Genomic DNA, 20,032 nt, shown 5'->3' with positions numbered 1-20,032 from the left:
TGCCAGTGCCTCTGTGTGCAGGGATAAGGTACAGCAGCACGGAGCTGCAGCAGCCTGTCACCTTGCAAGGGACAGTGTGGGGCTTACGATCTTGGTCCCCCAGTAGCCTCTCTGCACGGGACAATGGAGAGCGTAGCCAGGATGATGATCCCTCTGACAGCAGTGGCTGCTTCCTTGGAGCACATAACACCCAGACTGACGTGGCCATTGTAATCCCTGATAGCAACAAACACCTTGAACCTGCTGCACTGGCTGGGGCAGGTCTGCTTCTGCACTGGCATAATCTTTAAAACCTCATCCTTAAGAGAGGCCCCCAGGAAAAAGTCAATGATCTCAGACTACTTGATGGGCAGGGAGAAGAGATAGATCTCCTCTAGGGACTTGATCTTCATGTCCTTGACCAGGCAGCCCAGCTTGGTGACAGGCATCCACTCCTTGGCCTGGGCCTTGCCTCTGAGAGCTCCCTGCAGCCTCGGCCCCTGCCCTGACTATGGCCACAATCCTAGCCCCAGAAGCTGCTGGCAAAGCTTCCATGGTTTCCCATTCCAGGCCTCTGGACCCTCCTGCTGCCATGGTGTCATCTACCATTTGGTGTTTTCTTGGAGAAAAATATGTCTGTTTTATGCCAGTACCATGCTGTTTTGGTTAATATCGCTTTGTAGTATATTTTGAAGTCTGGTAATGTGATGCCTCCAGCATTGTTCTTTTTGCTCAAGATGGCTTTGGCTATTCAGGGTCCTTTGTGGTTCCAAATTTTAGGATTTTTTTTTCTATTTCTGCAAAGAATGTCATTGGTGTTTTGATGGGGATTGCATTGAATCTGTAGGTTGCTTTGGGTAGCAACAAAGTAACTTTTGAGAAGGGAACAGCCCCTCCCCAGGACCACCACACTGCTAGTGGCTTGAGGACTTGCTGCCCCATGGCATGTGGGATCAGATCATTTTGTCAAACCCACAGAGGGCACCTGATGACCCTGCATTCCCCTCTGCCACAAATGAGCAGCTTGGCTTGATGGTCAGGGACAAGCCAGCGCGGCGTCTCCTGGTGCCAGCCAGAATCTTGTGACAGTCTCCCTATCCAGAGACTGCTGGCTTGGGTCAGACCCACTGCCACTTGAGCAGACCCTGGGGACTTGCATCCTCCCAATGGCCTGGGCCTGAGCACTTGCCCTGCCCTCGCAGCTGGACACCCGCATGGATGTTCAAAGCAGCCGGGCAGCACCTCTGACCTCCCCACCTCCCTAAATGGGCAGCTGTGGCTACCAGCCCCACTCAGACGCCCTCCCTCAGTGCCAGCTCCAGGCTCTCTCCTCAGCATGTACGTTCTGCTTTTCCTCTCAAAGCTGGAAGGACTTGAAAATAGATGTGGGACAGATTGGCCCCACATAGGTCATGAGCTGATAACAGGCACTCAACTGCATGAGCGGAGTTTTAGAGATAACCTCATTAGGGTGACTTATCAAGATATGCTCATTGACAATTAGGTAACAGAAGCCAGATTTTTTTTCACCTACAGCCCTAGTCCCTCTTCTGAACATCCCCATCTTACTATACAGTAGACATTTTGTCAAAGGCTTTCAATCAAACTGCCTGGGTTCCAATCACAACCCTATCTCTTATAAGCTGTGTGTCCTTGGGCAGGTTACCAGCATCTCTGTGCCTCAGTTTCCTCATCTGTAAAAGGGAACCATAATAGTAACTACTTTACCATGTTGATGTGAAGATTAAAAGAGCAAACATGAGTTCAGTGCTTCTCAGAGGGCTGGCCCTCAGGAGGCCCCCAGTCAGTGTCAGTGATGTATTATTCCTTTATTTTTTTTATTTTTTTTGAGACAGGGTCTTGCTCTGTCACCCAGACTGGAATGCAGTGGCACAATCTTGGCTCACCTTGACCTCCCAGGCTCAAGTAATCCTCCAACCTCAGTCTCCCAAGTAGCTGGGACTACCAGGTGCACATCACCTAATTTTTAAATTATTATTTGTAGAGATGGGGTCTCGCTATGTTGCCCAGGCTGGTCTCAAATTCCAGGGCTCAAGCAATCCTTCCACCTCAGCCTTTCAAAGTGCTGTTGGTATTACTCATATAGTCAGAGCATACTTTTTCCTCCTAAGAAGGGTAGGCCACGTTTTTTGTTGCTTAGATGGAAGGAGACTTAGGCCATGGTATAAGGTCCTGGGAAGTCTCTTCCTGTAACTGCAGGCGTAAAGCCACAGGAATGGTGGTCAGCTGGCACCAGACGGAGCCAACTGGGCTAGAGGGAGGGCTGGCCACTGAAAATGCCAGCCCAGCCTGCTTCTCTGCTGTTGGCCTCTGGATTCATCTTTTTCTGTGTGTCCCAGTCATTAGAAATTAAGCACGTTTCAGTCCTGTGCCTTCTGGGTGTCACAGACATCGAAGCTGTGCTGGTAGGGATCTCCACCCACCCCAAGATGGTCTGTCTGGGGAATTCCAGACGGGGCACTCAGGGACAGCCTTACTTCACAAGGAAGGTGGTGTTTTCTTGCGTCTGGTCAATAGCAATTAGCTGCACTTAACAGCTTAGGGAGGAAGGCTGGTGTCATGGTGACCCTCTCACCACACTGCTATCTTGGGTATCTGTTTGGGCCCCAGGACAGAGGCTGTGGAAGTCAGGGACTGCTGGTCCTCTGTGTCTGCAGGACTTAGCCCCGTATCTGGCAGAGTGGAGGCTTGGTGAGCATATGTTCTCACACTCATTCTGCAGATGACGCCTGGCATCTGTGCTGCACATTGTATACTGTTGCTGGTACTGAGGAGGTACATGGTGGTGAAAAGGCCATCCCTGTCCTCCCTCCTGAGCTTATATGTAGTGTGAATAGTCACATCAGCAGCAAATACACATCACTCAGATAGTTTGAAACTGTGATAAGGCTCTGACCTGATAAATGGGGTGTGTGATGCAGAGACAGTGGTTTTCCAGGAAGTTGATGAAAAGCCTCTCCCAAGAGCTGATAGTCAAGCTGAAATCTGAATGACAAGGACAAGCCAGGTACATGGGGACCTAGGAAGAGCATATCCGCCAGGCAGAACATCAGCAGAAAGGAGCAAGCCTGGGTGATTGGGGCACAGCTCAGAGGCTGCCGCTGAGCATCGGGAGTGAGGGGTCTGGGGGTGGGAATTACCCAGATGGGCAGGGCCAGCCACGAGGGTCTGGGGGACTATGGGGAGGAGCTTACGCTAGGGGTCATGAAAGCCACTCTAAGGTGTTGTGTAAAAGTGTTTAGTGATAGGGTTTGGGTTTTCAAGGGTCCCTCTGACTGCCACATGGAGGACAGACTGTAAGAGGACAGTAAAGAGGCAAGCCGTCCAGGCCAAGGATGATGGTGGCTTGCCTTGGTGGTGATGTGGCGACAGAGAGAAGCTGAGAAACTGGCAGTGGAGTGAATTATGCATGCACTAAAGCAGGCCCTGACAACACAGTATCTCTGCCTGGGCGCTTGATGCCCACACTCCCTCCAGAGACATAAACATGCTGCTGTGGGACCCCAGCGCAGATATCCGGGAGAGCCTTCTTAGCGTGCAGACCCCAGGGATGCAGCCAGGTACCCCAGGCCGACCCTGCTGATTTTGTGACCTCTCATCAGCGGATGTGCTGGTGCAAACGGACGGCATCGTGCGGGATCCGAAATGGTGGTTCCAACACCCCCACAGTACTCATCATAGAAACTCTAAGGTTAAGAAGACCTCCAGGGGAAATCTCAGACTTCAACCTCTACCTGTAACTGCTTCTCTTAGAAAGTGCCAGAAGCCTCCACATAATTGAACTTTTGGAAACCAACCTGTTGGAAAGTTGAAACCATCTAATTATCATGAGCTTCTCTTTAACTGGGCCCCACTGGGTGCCCCGCCAGGTGCTTTGTTAGCCTATTTTATCTGCCAGCAACCCTGTAAAGCAGGTTAGTGTGCCCTTTTGCAGATGAGAACACTGAGGCTCTGGGAGGTTGTCAGGCTTACTCACAGGGCCTCAGTCTAGCCACAGAGCTGGGTTGGACCACGTCTGTCAGGCCCCTCCCCTCCCCTTTCGCCCAGCTCCGCTCCGCCCCACCCAGTTCAACTCCATCCCGCCCTTTCCCGCCATGCTTCGCCTGCCCCGCCCACCGTGCGCAGGTCGTCAGGCAGGTCCTCGTCCAGGTCGCCCTTGACAATCTTCTCCAGGGTGCTGATAGATATCTCCAGGAGCTTCTCGTGGTGGTGGTTCTCCAGGTCCCGGCACTGGGCCATCGTGCAGCCCCGAGTTAAGCAAAGGCCAGGGAGGAGCAGGCCCAGAGCGTCCCTGATTCACTCAGAGGGCCGGAGACAGACTTTAAGGGCCCAAGGAGAGCTCGGAGATTCCGGCTGGCAGCACCGTCCACCCACAAGCACCCAAGCCTGGGCCATCCCCGACTCCCCACCCCTGCCCCACACCTCGGACGGACCCTTGGCCCCTGCCATCACCCCCTTCTCTCCCTCCTGCATGGGGCTCCTGGCGCTAGTCTCTGGGTTACCGGAGTGTGCTTGCTGGCAACACAGGGGGCTCATTTCTCAGTGAACATCACCCATATGAGAACAGTCATACTGGGACCCTCCTGCAAACAGGTTGGATGTTGTCCCTCTAGGCATCCAAACCACAGCTCTAACAGACCATCAATGTTCTGAGGGTCGGGAACCCTCGTCAGACCCTGTGGAACATTCTTTTGTCCAGAGGCCAGGACAACCCCAGGGGCTCTGTAGCACCTCCCCATGGGGGAAGGTCATCACAGAAAGGATATAGGCTTCGGACATTTTTGATAAACAGTCCCACCATGTCAACAATGTTCCTTTCAAACATGTTTATAGTCTCCTGGAAATGTTAAAGAACACAGTTAACATGCATATTTAGACATCCAGCACAGAGCAAAAGGTGCTCCTTAGAATTTAGCAACCACCTCCTCTAATCACAGACCTTCAGGGTAAAGACCACCCATCTTGACCCTCCTGAGCAGATGGTTGTGAACTGACCCCTCTGCTCTCTCTAGAGTTGTTCTCCAACCATATTAACTCCCTCACCATCTGAATGTTTAATGCTGTCACTGGAACTTTGCCAGAACACTTGTCCTGGTCTTACTCCCCTTACCTGCCTGCCGAACACACACACAGAGCCAACTCCCTCTCCTTTGGGTTTCTCAGTGACATCTGTACATCACCTCCAGGGAAAAAGTGGAGTGGGCTGCTAAGAGCTAGACTGCCTGGGTCAGTATTCCCAGCTCCAGCACTGCGTGTAACTCTGGGAAAGGCATTTCACCTCCTTGGGCCTCATCTTCCTCATCTGGGAAATAGGTTTCCTGCATAATCCCTGTGTTGTGGAGTTGTGGTGAGGTTAAATGAATCTTCACACAAAATGCTTTGCAAGGTTCCTGGCCGAGAGGAGGCCCTCAGTAGCAACTGGCTGTCACCCCAGATCTCTTTCAGTTAGTTGCTGTTTTGTGGTGGTTAGCAAGGCACCTAAGGCCCAAATGGGATTTAGTGTTGATTGAAGGAACAATGGAAGATGTGATTTCCAGGCCTGCCACTCTGGAAGTGCCCCACCCCCATCTGCCATAGACTCCAGGGGCTGCAAGGTGGGCAGGGGTGGAATCTATAGGAACGTAAGGACTGTCTGCAGAGTGAGCACATTGCACTATTTTCAAACACATGCATGTGCTGTTCTTGTGAATAAAAATAGGGTCATTGAAAAGCATGATTGCCCTTGTGGCTTTCTGGTCACCGGTAATACAAGTAGGATGGCACATGGGTTCTGGGAAACGTTTGGATGTTGAAAAGCAATCTCCTTGCCTGAAAAGGCTGGGAGCTGCTGCCTCATTCTCCCCTGGCACTGTGCGCTGCTTCTTGCAGTGCCTGTGTTCCCCAGCAGGGAGGGAGCACCTGCCCTGTGATGTGATGGGGAAATCTATCCCATGTCTGAGGTGTCACTTGACGTGTGAGGAATTGATTAGGTGCTATCACTTGGCCCAGCCACAGCAGCATCCAATGAGGTTCAATTCATCACATCACTTCAGACTCCCGGCCTCCGCTGCCTTGTAACACATACTCTGGCCGCTAATGAATTTCAGACAGCGGCGCTTTTCATTTCCACTACTTAGTGCTGAGTTGCAGCCTCCTCGCATCGCCTGAGAAGCGGCAACCGCAGGCTGCAACGCGGAGGGGTCTTTGTTTGGTCCCCAAGTGGGGGTCCACTTTGCCTTTAGAGTTCCCTGGATAGCTCCAGGGGTCTAATCAAAAACCTCTCCCCACTGACTTCCAGGATAGGGGGAACATTTCAGAAGAATGAGCTCACCTCTCATTTTCCACAAGAATCACTTCCAATCTAAATGATTAAAATGTATCAAAAGCAAACACAGGACTGATGAGCAAGAAAGCTGCAGCCTGCCATGCTGAGTCATGCTGGACCTTTCCAGCAGAAGCGTGCCCGTGAAGGCTGCAGTTCACCTATGGATGTGCAGCTGCATCCCCAGATCCTGGCACTTGTGCCCAGGGCCCAGCCTCACCTCCAGCTGCTCCACCAGCTGCATCTCCAGCATCATGAGCTCATTGAACAACTCACTGATGTCAGCGCTGCATTCCAGGATCTTCTTCTCAATGTTGGGCAGTTCCAACTCCTCTCGAATGGCACTTAAACTCTGGAAACAATAGACTGCACTTCAGGAATCAACAACTAAGTGTAATTAGATAGTGGCAGGTGGCAATTTGGTTTTGTGGGTAAGAATTTGGACTCTGGAGTCAGCCTGCCCAAGTGCAAGTCTCAGCTTTGCCATTTGCTGGCTCTGAGAGCTTGTGGAAGCTACCTACCCTCTCCATGCCTCCGTTTCCTGGTCTGTAAAGTGCAATTGATAGCCCCTACCCTTGACACAGGTAACAGAACATATGTGAGGCTCTTTGAGCACTAGCAAGTGCCCACTCCCTGTTAGCTCAGGTTTTTATTAGAGGCTGGTAGGCAGGGTGGAAGCAGCCATGGTTGTCATGGGGCTCAGAGCATTTCACACCAAAATATGCTGCTTTGGCATAGTGATTATTTTGAGTTAAAGATACTTAAAAATGCCTGTAATCCCAGCACTTTGGGAGGCTGAGGCAGGCAGATCATGAGGTCAGGAGATCCAGACCATCCTGGCTAACAGGGTGAAACCCCGTCTCTACTAAAAAATTAACCAGGCATGGTGGCAGGCACCTGTAGTCCCAGCCTACTTCGGAGGCTGAGGCAGAAGAATGGGGTGAACCTGGGAGGCGGAGCTTGCAGTGAGCCGAGATCTGCGGCCCCCCCACCTAGCATCCAGCCTGGGCGACAGAGGTGAGACTCTGCTCAAAAAAAAAAAAAAAAAAAAAAGAGATACTTAAAAACAGAAAGTGGCAAGAGAACACCCTGACCCTCCCTTTTTCTCCTGAAAGCAGGAGTTAAGTCTTACCATGGGAAAGGTGCCCTCCCTGTACCAGGAGGAAGGAAAACCATTCTTTTTTCTTTTTTTTTTTTTTTTTTAAAAGACGTAGTCTTGCTCTGTCGCCCAGGCTGGAGTGCAATGGCATGATCTCGGCTCACTGCAATCTCTGCCTCCTGAGTTCAAGCAATTCTCTGCCTCAGCCTCCTGAGTAGCTGGGATTACAGGCACCTGCCACCATGCCTGCCTAATTTTTTTGTATTTTTAGTAGAGACGGGGTTTCACCATCTTGGCCAGACTGGTCTTGAACTTCTGACCTCGTGATCCACCCACCTCGGCCTCCCAAAGTGCTGGGATTACAAGCGTGAGCCACCGCGCCCAGCCAAGAAGCCATTCTTATCATCAGAGGGAGGGAGTCCGGGCCAAGGGGAATCTGTGTGAACAAGCCTTGTGAAACTTACCCTCATCTGCCTGGTCACTTCTCCACGATGAACTGCCTTAGCCCAAACCTCTTTATCTTGTCACATTCTCACAATTCACTACTGTCTGTCCAACCAAGTATAGAAGCTTTTGGCCCCAACAGCTTCTTGAGCCTTCATTTTGCTTGTGAATGGTCCCATGTACATGTGAAAATTACTCAATAAAATTTGTATGCTTTTCTCTTGTTTGTCTTATGTCAGTTTAATTCTTGGTCCCAGTCAGTGACCCCGATAAGCTAGAGGAAAAAATTTACCTGCCTTACAACTTCAGATTTAGGTGGACCTGAATTTGAATCCTGCCTGGGTCACTTAGCAGTGTGACCTTGAGAGACCCACTTTCATTCTCTGACTCAGTTTCCTCACTGTAAATGGGGAGAAGCATCTCTGCCTCACAGGGTCCTGGGGATCAGAGGCCGTGTTCAGGAAGCACCTGGCGCACAGTGGAGCTCGGCTATCGGAGACTCCTATAAAAGGCCTATCACAGGCACAGGCCAGGAAAAACCCTGGCAAGGAAAGACAGTTCCAGTCTTTGAGGAGATGAATTGAACCCACACAGAACCCCAGTGAGCAAGTGGAAGCTACTGCTAAATAGATGCTGAGCCCTTTGGAATGAGGGGGTGCTCAGAGGGTATATGGCAACCTGGGGTCCAAACAGCACTGACTACCAGCGCTTACCAGCAAAGGGCCTGGGTTACCACCAACACCAGATGTGATGTTGGCTTGTCTTTGTTGATGCCTGGTACTAGTCATGAAGAAGGATGGAGTAACAGCATGATTGAGGCGGGTGAATGACATAATAATAGCTACCCTCTCTGGAGAAAAACTAGGCTCCATCCCTACCTCAAACCTTACATGAAAACAAATTACTGATGAAGATTCAAATGTAAAAAGTTAAACCATAAAAGTGCTAGCAGAAACCCTGGGAGATTTTTTTTTTTTCCTTTGAGACAGAGTCTCACTCTGTTACCCAGGCTGGAGTGCAGGGATGCGATCTCGGTTCACTGCAACCTCTGTCTCCCAATTTCAAGCGATTCTCTCGCTTCAGCTTCCCGAGTAGCTGGGAATACAGGTGCCTGCCACCAAGGCCAGTGAATTTTTGTATTTTTAGTAGACATGGGGTTTCACCATGTTGGCCAGGCTGCTCGCAAACTCCCGACCTCAGGTGACTCGCCTGTCTCGGTCTTCCAAAGTGCTGGGATTACATGCATAAGCCACTGTGTCCGGCCAAACCTGGGAGATTTTTAATAAATAATCTGAGACCTTGCCAAGTATAACCAGAAGATTGGTAAATTCTACTATCTTAAAAATTTAAAAATTCTTTTAAATTTATTTATGTATTTACTTTTAAGACGGGGTCTTACTATGTTGCCCAGGCTGCTCTCAAACTGCTGGGCTCAAGCGATCTTCCTGCCACAGCTTCCCAAAGTGCTGGGATTACAGTTGTGAACCACCTCCCCCAGCCAAAAAAAATTTTAATTCTGAATGGCAAAAGCACCACAGACAACACTGCAAGATAAAACACAAACCGGGAAAAATATCTGCCCTTAATTTCACTGACAAAATCTATAAAGAGCTCCTACAAAATAATAACTTTTTTTTTCTTTTTTGAGACAGTCTTGCTCTATTGCCCAGGCTGGAGTGCAGTGGCACGATCTTGGCTCACTGCAACCTCCACCTCCTGATTCAAGTAATTCTCTTGCCTCGGCCTCCCAAGTAGCTGGGATTACAGGCCTGCATCACCACCCTGGCTAATTTTTGTATTTTTAGTAGAGACGGGGTTTCACCATGTTGTCCAGGCTGGTCTCGAACTCCTAACCTCAGGTAATCCACCCACCTCAGCCTCCCAAAGTGCTGAGATTACAGACGTGAGCTACCATGCCCAGCCAGGTAATAAGTTTTTAAAAAATAAAGGTCTGGTCTGATGGTAGTAGGTTATCAGAACTTATTAAATTTGGTGTCACTAAAGTTGGTATACAATCTCCCACTGCTAAATTTGACTAGCTAGAAAGAGAAAAAGAAAAAAGAAAGAAACAGCCAGGTGTGGTGTTGTGTTCCTGTAGTCCCAGCTACTCAGGAGGCTGAGACAGGAGGATTGCTTGAGCCCAGGAGTTCAAGGCTGCAGTGAGCTATAATGGTGCACTGTACTCCAACCTGGGCAATGGAGTTAGACCCTGTTTCTAAAAATAGTAATAATAAATAATTTGAGAGAGAGAGAGAGAGAAACCAAAAACCAAATAGAAAAGTGGGCAAGGGCAAAATATAAGTACAAATAATTCACAGAATAAGAAACACAAATGGTTGTAAAACATGTATTGCTCATCCCCACTTAAGAGAAAATAAATGCATACTCAGGGTGCACAGACTGGCAAAATGAGGAAGCCTGTGACACTGGCCTGACGATGGCTATGGAAGGTACAGGTTCTGTGGGTTACAGTTGGACAATAACCATGAAAAAAACCAATGCACAGTTTCCACTTTTAGGACTTCATCCTGCAGGTCAAACTTGCACCAACTTATTCAGTGGAACACTAAAAGAGCACAAGGTTGGGGAGAAACCTAACTGTCCATCAACAGGGACTGGCTAAATAATTATGGCTCACCCATGCAATGTGATATTTTAGTTATAAAAAAATGAAGCAACTTTTTCATTTTGGAAATGATACCTAACATAGGAAAGCAAAGTACAGAACAGGGCATGCTATGCACACACACACACACACACACACACACACACATACACAAGAAAGCAAAGTATAGAATAGGGCATGCTATGCTCACACACACAGGAAAGCAAAGTACAGAACAGGGATGCTATGGTCACACACACACACAGGAAAGCAAAGTACACAATAGGGCATGCTATGCGCGCGCGCGCACACACACACACACACACACACACACAGATACAGGAGTAGGAGGGAGACCGTATCCCCGGTGGCCATTGTTCAGTCTGTGCCATGTGCACACACCACCCATTCGAGAGTGCGGCTGGCTACACACAGACATGCTGTCATCCTTTTAGGCTGACTCTGCTCCAGGCCTTGCACAAGTGCTTTCCCTCTCTGTCTCTATTTCTCACTACAGTTCTTCGAGGTGGTTATCTCTGTTCTGCAAATGAGGAAACGGAGGCTAAGAGAGGGTCAATAATGGATCTCTGGGTCACCAGTGAGGAGTCTGCCTGAGCCCCAAGCCTTACATGGCTGCACCATGACCCTGAAATGTGGCTCACTGGGCACCTGGAGCAGCGCGCTGTGTGCAGTGGATGAGGCCTAATGGGGTAGAGTGGGAGGAGCGTAGGAAAAACTATAGGAGAGGGCCTGTCAGGGAGGGAACTGGGGGTCTGCAGGGCCTATGGGGTCTTGGGAACTTCTAAGTCAGTGGCTTCTATCTAGGCTGTGCATGGAAAGCACCCATGGAACAATGGAAAATCCCTGTGCCAGGCCACGCCCCAGTCTAAGTGGGTGCTGCTGGGCCTGGATGTGAGCACATTTCCAGGGCCCGGGGACTCTGCGTGCAGGCTGGGCTGGATCCACTGCCCTTGGCTCTAGAAGGGGAGTACTAGGGTAGTCAGCTCGTCTGAGGTGGCCTTTGAGGAGCTGGCCCGCACTGAGGGCAGGTGCCTGAATGGAGGAGCAAGTGGCATGTTCCATGCTCCAAATCAGGCTTGGCATGGCCCACATCCTACTTCTGCAGAGGGACTCGCTGCTGAGGGGCTGGGTCCCTGCACCGGGCCTCAGGAAGCGCCAGATAGCTGACACTCCCAAGCCCAGTGGCTACAGGGACCAGATAAATGTCAGGAAGAAAGGCTGGACAGGGACTGGGGGGACTTGAGACATGACCTGTCCAGAGGGGACAACTGCCACTCAAGCCCTGATGACAGCTGCTTCCAGAGAAGGTGGCAACCACAAATTTTTCTGCGAAATCTGCTAGTTTCTAATGTCAGCAGGATGTTCAAAATGTTTTAAAACCCTACACAGGCCAAATAAAACACATATGTGAGCCAAATGTATTCCTCTGCCGACAGTTTTGAACTTCTGGTTGAACGCAGTAACCCCTGCTCCCTAAAATATAATAAGGAGGGTCTTGAGAATTAAATCACACAGCATGTGAGGCCCTGGAGGTTAATGAGACAGGAATGGGGGTGGCCATGGGGGAGGCGGGAAGCACCTGGGAGTGGATCATCAACTCCATCAGATCTGAACTTGCGCATCGAGGGACTTTGCTCTACTTTAAGTTCACAACAAGGAAGGGCCTTATGGGATTCCTAAAGCTCCTTATGCTACAAGCAAGCTTGGTGTGTGTGAACAGTTTTTGGAGGAAAAAGAAGGTCCACAGCTTTCCTTAGCGTCTCACAAAGATCTGTGATTTACAATAGGCTAAGCATCCTGTCTTTAAAAGTAATGCCAACTCAAAGAGGCAGCTGCCATCAAATACAAAGACTGGTGCCCTTCCCAATGGCCTCTGCTTGGGCTGGACCCCATGGCCTGGTTAGGCCGAGTCCTGACCACCCAGAGCCTTCTCCTTTGCTGCTCCTAGGGGGTGGAGGAACACCCTTCCTCTCCATCAATTTGTCTTTCTTCTGTGAGCCTCAGCCTTCCCTAAACTCCCCCGCCTGAGGTAAGGTGCCCCTAGGGCACCCCGAAGGCTCCCCAGGCTTCCCTCCAGGATGGCACCGATTCCTCTGCTTGCTCAGGTCGGGGCTGGGGCCTGGGCCTGGGTCTGAGCCCACAAGGGCAGGAACCATGTCCAGTGTGGCTCTAGCTTCCTAGGAGCAGGCAGGGAGTAGAGCTCAGAAAACGTCTATTAAATGAATGAATGAATGAACAAAAGGACGGTAATCATTACTGTCAAAATAGTAATGGTAATACTAATACCGTTATTAATGGTAACGATGATGATAAGTTGGGGGGTGGAGCTGACCTTGAATCCCAAGGGCGCTTTGTGTGACAAAGATCCACAGGCCACACGTCAAGTGGTGGGGAGCTGTAGTTGGTGGGGCTGGGGTAAGGCGGGCCTTGGCTCTGCCACTGATTAGCTGTGTGATCTCTGGCAAATGGGGACAATAACCACTGGCCTCAGGGGTCATCAGAGGGTACAGGAGTTGCAGCCCCTCTACAGTGGGGGTGGCAAGAGCAGGGAGGGCCTCCTGCGGGAGGCAGGGAGGGCCTCAGGAGGCTCGGGGCCTACCGACAAGTGCTTCTCCTCAAACTGGGCAATCTTGTGTTTGCCCTGCTCCTGGTTTTCCTGGATAGCCTCGTGGACACATTCACTGAAAGTGTCAAGCTCTGTCTTCCGCTTCTCCTGCTGTTTCAAGCCATACTCAAAAATGTTCACGCAGATGATGACAAACTTGTCCTTGTAGGTGAGTGGCCGTTAAGGAAGTCCACAGCTGTTTCAGGAGCAGGCTGCGGAGGGCATGGCAAAGGTATTGGTAACCCTGGCACTATGTGCTCAACAGTGTGTGGGACTCAAACTCCTGGTCTCATGTGGTTCATTTGGTGGATGAAGAAATCAAAGGCCCAGAGAGCCAGGACTGAGATGTAGGTACAATGTGTGTTTGGTGCATCCCCACCCTCAGCCTGAGGGATTCAGGAATGGGGCCTGTGCGAAGGAAGGAGGCAGGGACCATTGGGGAGTCTACAGAGCAGAAGGCAGACATGCTCAGAGAGGTCCCAGAAGAGAGGCCTAGGGAACCTGGGAGCCTGTGAGCCAGTCCCAGCTGGGGAAGCAGGCAGTGTGCATTTGTCTCTTGTTTGCTATCTGGAAGGGCACCCTTACTGAGGGCCTGTCTTTGTGCTCAGCTGCTGCAGTTGTACTGGGGATGTTCAAGTCCTGGCTCTGCCACTACTTCTAGGACCCACCCTGGCAAGTCACTTCACCTCTCTGGGCCTCAGTTTCCTCATCTGCAGCTGAGGGTGCAAAAGAGCCTGGCACATGGAGTCCTTGGAGTCAGGAAGGTAAAGCCCACAGGACCTTGGTGATCCTGTGGGATGGAAACTGATGCCCAGAGAGGTGAAATGCCTTGCCGAAGTCACATGGCTACACGGGGCTACAGCCAAGGCAAACCTGGGTCACCAGCTGGCAGAAACAACCCAGCCCAGGAGCTCTGCTGTTCACTGTTCCTCACCACCCTGCCCTCATTCTTTCCAGAATGTCAGGTGTGTTTGGTTGTTTTTGAGAGATGGTGATATGGTTTGGCTGTGTCCCCAACCGAACTCATCTGGAACTGCAGCACTCACAATTCCCATGTGTTCTGGGAGGAACCCGGTGGGGGGTAACTGAATTATGGGGGTGGGTCTTTCCTGCGCTGTTCTCGTGATATTGAATGAGTCTCACGAGATCTGATGGGTTTTAAAAATGGGAGTTTCCCTGCACAGGCTCTTTCATTGCCCACCACTCACATAAGATGTGACTTGCTCCTCCTTGCCTTCTGCCATGATTGTGCGGCCTCGCCAGCCATGTGGAACTGTATGTCCAATTAAACCTCTTTCTGGCTGGGCGTGGTGGCTCTCGCCTGTAATCCCAACACTTTGGGAGGCTAAGGCTGGTGGATCACCTGAGGTCAGGAGTTGGAGACCAGCCTGACCAACATAGTGAAACCCAGTCTCTACTAAATACAAAAAAAAATTAACCAGGTGTGCTGGCACATGCCTGTAATCCCAACTACTTGGGAGGCTGAGGCAGGAAAATCACTTGAACCCAGGAGGCAGAGGTTGCAGTGAATCGAGATTGCACAATTGCACTCCAGCCTGGGCAACAAGAGCGAAATGCTGTCTCAAAAAAACAAAACAAAACAAAACAAAACCCAAGACCTCTTTCTTTTGTAAATTGCCCAGTCTCAAGTATGTCTTTATCAGGAACGTGAAAACAGACTAATACAGATAGGGTCTCACTACGTTGCCTAGACTAGTCTCAAATTCCTGGCCTCAAACAATCCTCCTGCCTTGGCCTCCCAAAGTGCTGAGATTATAGGCATGAGCCACCTCACAGGCCCAGAAGGTCAGGTTTTTGAGTGAATTTCTCTCTATCCAGTGAAGGTGGCTCCACAGACTCATCTGTGACTGGATGCCTTAGCTCAGAGCTCTCAGATCTAGGAGCTCCTTGATTCTGTCCTGAGTCCCTCAGCTCACAATTTAAGCCCATTGGTCGGTGGTCATGGCCATGGCTCTAATGACAGGTACCAAGCACATCCTCTGAGCTCCAAGCAACTGGGGAAAGAATCAGCTTCTCAGGCCCCACAGACAAAGCTTCAAAAGCTGGCCTCTAATGGGATGACCCTGGACAGCCAAGCTATGTTCCCCAACTATAAAATGGGGTTAATGATGGTACCTGCCTAGTGGGGTGGTTGAGAAAACAATTAATACCAGATCCAAATGCACAACAGGGACAAGCGAGTACGGCTAATGAGAACACATTTCAATCCACTTCTCCACCGCTGAAAACCTGGCTTGCCAAACATGGCCAGCCCATGCCATGCTGACCAGATACTCCACATGTCCCTGAAATCCAGATAGCATCTCCCCCATGCAGCTCAGCTGACCTAGCTCTGAACTGCCTCTTGGGTACATTACTCTCAAGTGGAGATTTTGCCTCCCAGGGTCTTACAAGAGAGATGGAGAAACTGAGGCCTAGAGTGGAAGGAGTCTTGCCAAGGCAGGCTGGTGGCACAGGCTGTGAGACAGCCATGAACTCGGAAGGATATGCCTCAAGGAGCTCACTGACACCAGGCAGGTAGGACAGCTTGTTGCCCTCTGAGTCCTCAGCATACATGCTGTCAAACAGGAAGGAGCCATTCAGGTGTTCCACAAATGCAGTCTGCAGGCAGAAACACACCTAGGTAGGACGGCTCCTGTCAGGGGCTCCTGCCTCGTCTCACAGGCCCATGAGGAAGGCAGGCCAGGAGGGGCATGTTCCAGGCAAAGAGAATGGCATGTGCAGAGGTGCAGAGGCGTAAAACTGCAGGCTGTTTCCAGAATGCTACACATGGCTCAGTCTGGTTGCAAGGAGGGGTGGGGACCAGTGGGAGGGAGGTCAACAGGGTCTAGTCATGAATTCAGGGCCCTGCTGGGCTAAGGGAGCTGAGCCGTTTCTGGCATGTCATGGGGAACTGCCTTAAGGGTCTGAAGGGGCCTCTGACAGACTGTTTTTAGCACATTCTCTCCAGCAGCTGGAGGTAGGAATGCCAATAAGGGGTAGGGTCAGGACTGAGATGGAGCTGGCCCTGGGGCAGGGAGCAGACGAACCAGGCGGGGAGAGGGCATCAGGCCCTGTGGAGGGAGCATGATTTCTGTGTTTTCAGAGCCTGGGGATCCCTGTGGACCGTTTTACTTGATCAGTGCCCTCTTGTGGGCATCTCTGAGCGGGGCCGAGGGCGTGCAGCCTGCCAGAGCGGTACCTTGTGCTTCTCCAGCTCCTCCTGCCGCGCCTGCTCGTCCTCCAGCTGGACCTGCATCAGGTTCTCCTGGTGCTTCAGCTCATCGATGCTGTACTGGTGCTTAGCCTCTGCAAGCTCTTTCTGACCAGGGAATGGGAGTGGCATTGTTACAGGAGGTTCCTCCGAGCCACGCCACCTCTGCCATGCCTCCTCTGCCACACTGCAGCCTCCTGCGTGTGGGCAGGGGTGTTGCATAGGGGCCTGCGTGAAGGCTGTGAAAGCCATGAGGTCTCGTGGATGAGAATGCCCATCTCCTGATGACCCTCACCAGCTTTTTGTGAGTGCAGGGAAATCAGGGAAAGACCAGGAGGAGCAGAAGGCAGCGTGGCAGGCTGGTGTTCCCGGGGCCAACCCCAGGGCAGGAGCCACAACAATGGAGTGCTCCCCTCGCCCCAGACTGGGTGTTCTCCACAGAGGACTTGCTCTCTCACTCCCAACAGTCCTCAGCAGGCCTTCTGGCCTTTTTTTGGGGAAGGAGGACAACAGGACAGAGGTAGACTGAGGTCATAGGGCTGGTCACAAGGGTCTGGCCCTTGGCTCTCTCCACCGCACTGGCTCATCCCCCTGCACCTGGCGGGGAATGCTGGCACCTCTAGAACTCAGTCCCTGCCCCTTCTCACCTCACTCCACGTGCCCCAGGTGATCCCACCTGTACCATGGCTTCGAGTACTGCCAATTGGCAATCCTTAGATGACACTCAGGTCTCTACCTCCAGCCCTGACTCCGCCCCTGAGAAGCAGGCCTGAGCCTCTGATGGCCTGGTTCCCTCTGGAGCTCAGCTGTTAATACTGCTCCTGGGATGACACCAATTTGGGGTGAATCCTGGCTTGGCCTTGAGCCAGTGATCCTGGCTAACTGCTTGCCCTCCTTCAGCCTCCTCAACTTCTTTTTTAATTTTTAAAATTTTTCATTCTGTTGCCCAGGCTGGAGTGCAATGGCATCTTCTCAGTTCACTGCAGCCTCAAACTCCTGGTCTCAAGTGATTCTTCTACCTCAGCCTCCTGAGTAGCCAGGATTACAGGTGTGCGCCACTGCACCTGGCTAATTTTGCTAGTTTCTGTAGAGATGGGGGTCTCCCTATGTTGCCCAGGCTGGTCTTGAACTTCTGGGCACAAGCAATCCTCCCGCCTCAGCCTCCCAATGTGCTGGGATTACAGGCATGCGCCACTGCTCCCGGCCCTCCTCAGCTTCTTCATCTAGAAAACCAGACAGGGCAGGCCAGCTGTGATGTGGCCCTGGGACAGTGTGTGGAAGAGGCCTGGCTCCTGGGAACACGCACGAAACAGTACCCACAAGGGTGCTGCTGGAATCACTCTGACAGAGGCAGGTAAAGGGATTAGGAAGAGGGAGCTGCCCTTTCTCTCCTAGTTGTGGGCAGGGAAAGCTACTCTTCAATGCCCCTTTTCCAAGAAACCTGGGGGCTTGAGGACTGTGTCTCACAGGGCTGGGAGACTGAGAGGGAGATACTTGCTGTGTGGTCATCAATGCGCCGGAAGTCCAGGTACACAAGGTCAGGAAGGTAGGCACAGATGAACATCTTGTAATCCTCTGCCTCAGAGATAGGGTTCCCAGAGAGGCTGAGCGTCCGCAGGCACTTGAACCGCCGGAGGTAGATGATCTGGGGAGTAAAAGGGAGAACGGCCCATTTTCTTTCTCTTCTTTTTTTTTTTTAGATGGAGTCTTGCTCTGTCGCCCAGGCTGGAGTATAGTGGCGCGATCTCGGCTCACTGCAAACTCCATTTCCCGGGTTCACGCCATTCTCCTGCCTCAGTCTCCCGAGTAGCTGGGACTACAGGCGCCTGCCACCACGCCTGGCTAATATTTTGAATTTTAGTAGAGATGGGGTTTCACTGTGTTAGCCAGGATGGTCTTGATCTCCTGACCTCGTGATCCACCCGCCTCGGCCTCCCAAAGTGCTGGGCTTACAGGCATGAGCCACCGCGCCAGTCCGAGAAAGGCCCATTTTCTTGGCAGCCACAGAGTTGAAAACACAGCTGCACCTCCCTCCTCAGTACTGTTTCAGAGTCAGCCTGGCCACAGCACCATCAGCATTGGGTGGTATAACAGGCCGTGTGCAGGTATGTGGGTGTTCCAGGCTGGGAAGCAGTACTGAGACCTTCCGTCAGAAATGGGCTTTCCAAAGAACCAGCAGACCGTGGTTCAGGTCTGCTGAACCACGTGGTGAGACCTTGAACAAGTTACCCAGCATCTGTGAGCTTCGATGTCCACATCTGTAAAATGGGTATAAGGATATCATATGTGTTACAGGTGTTGTAAGGACCAAATGAAATAAACTATGAAAAGCACTGGAAGAGTGCCTGACACCTATTCGGTAATGGTAGTTTTAGTTGCTGTTACTAGTATAGGCATACCCTTTTATTTTTAAAAAATCTTTTAAATTTAATTCAATTTAATTTTTTGAGATGAAGTCTTACTCTGTCACCCAGGCTGGAGTGCAGAGGTGCGATCTTGGCTCACTGCAACCTCTGCCTCCCAGGTTCAAGTGATTCTCATGCCTCAGCCTCCCTAGTAGCTGGGATTACAGGCACGTGCCACCACGCCTGGCTAATTTTTGTGTTTTTAGTAGAGATGGGATTTTGCCATTGCTCAGGCTGGTCTCAAACTGTTGGGCTCAAGCGACCCACCCGCCTCGGCCTCCCAAAGGGTTGGGATTATAGGCATAAGCCACCATGCCCGGCCCTATTTTATTTTTAAGTAGGGATGGGATCTTGCTATGTTGACCAGGCTGGTCTTGAACTCGTGGTCACAATAAATCCTCCCACCCACCTCAGCCTCCCAAAGTGTTGAGATTACAGGCGTGACCCACTGCACCTGGCCAGGCATGCCTTTTTAGATTGTGAAGTCCCATGAAAGGTACAACTATCTTAAATTAAATGGAACCCAATTTATGGCTAACCTTGAATTCCCTGGATAACAGCCAGGGGAACATTCCACTAACTTTATTTATTCTCCCTACACTCTATTTTTAGTAAAATGGGGAAAATGTTAACTAGGTAGTTAATATTAGGTTGGTGCAAAAGTAATTGTGGTTTTTGCCATTAAAAGTAATGGCCAAAAAGTGTTTTAAAAAAGCAATATTTCAGCCGGGCGCGGTGGCTCAAGCCTGTAATCCCAGCACTTTGGGAGGCCGAGGCGGGCGGATCACGAGGTCAGGAGATCGAGACCATCCTGGCTAACACGGTGAAACCCCGTCTCTACTAAAAAAATACAAAAAACTAGCCGGGCGAGGTGGCGGGCGCCTGTAGTCCCAGCTACTCGGGAGGCTGAGGCAGGAGAATGGCGTAAACCCGGGAGGCGGAGTTTGCAGTGAGCTGAGATCTGGCCACTGCACTCCAGCCTGGGTGACAGAGCGAGACTCCTTCTCAAAAAAAAAAAAAAAAAAAAGCAATATTTCGGCCGGGTGCAGTGGCTCACACCTGTAATCTCAGCACTTTGGGAGGCTGAGGCGGGGGGATCACGAGATCAGGAGATCGAGACCATCCTGGCTAACATGGTGAAATACCGTCTCTACTAAAAATACAAAAACAAAAATTAGCCAGGCGTGGTGGTGGGCACCTATATAGTCCCAGCTACTTGGAAGGCTGAGACAGGAGAATCACTTGAAACTGGAAGGCAGAGGTTGCAGTGAGCCGAGATTGCACCACTGTACTACAGCCTGGGGTGACAGGGCGAGATTCCATCTCAAAAAAAAAAAA

General features: G+C 51.0%; 1 protein-coding gene across 5 annotated transcripts in view; it reads right to left on the bottom strand.

Moving 5' to 3' along the window:
- DRC3 (dynein regulatory complex subunit 3) overlaps positions 1–20,032 on the bottom strand; it is a 48,353-nt gene that overhangs the window by 6,001 nt on the left and 22,320 nt on the right. For 4 of the 5 annotated variants that reach the window (XM_017895614.1, XM_017895616.1, XM_017895615.1 and 1 more), the window contains 7 exons: positions 17,788–17,934; positions 16,278–16,397; positions 15,585–15,697; positions 13,070–13,244; positions 6,522–6,653; positions 4,767–4,837; positions 4,117–4,240 (listed from right to left, as the gene is read on the bottom strand). In XM_017895614.1, coding sequence (XP_017751103.1) covers positions 4,117–4,240; positions 4,767–4,837; positions 6,522–6,653; positions 13,070–13,244; positions 15,585–15,697; positions 16,278–16,397; positions 17,788–17,934 — 882 coding nt within the window. The remainder of the gene's footprint in view (positions 1–4,116; positions 4,241–4,766; positions 4,838–6,521; positions 6,654–13,069; positions 13,245–15,584; positions 15,698–16,277; positions 16,398–17,787; positions 17,935–20,032) is intronic. The other variant, XM_017895618.1, reaches the window with a different exon arrangement.

The sequence above is a fragment of the Rhinopithecus bieti genome, unplaced genomic scaffold (genome assembly GCF_001698545.2).
Source record: "Rhinopithecus bieti isolate Rb0 unplaced genomic scaffold, ASM169854v2 scaffold_26813, whole genome shotgun sequence".
NCBI classification, from domain to species: Eukaryota; Metazoa; Chordata; class Mammalia; order Primates; family Cercopithecidae; genus Rhinopithecus; species Rhinopithecus bieti.
This window is presented reverse-complemented; position numbering and strand designations above follow the sequence as displayed.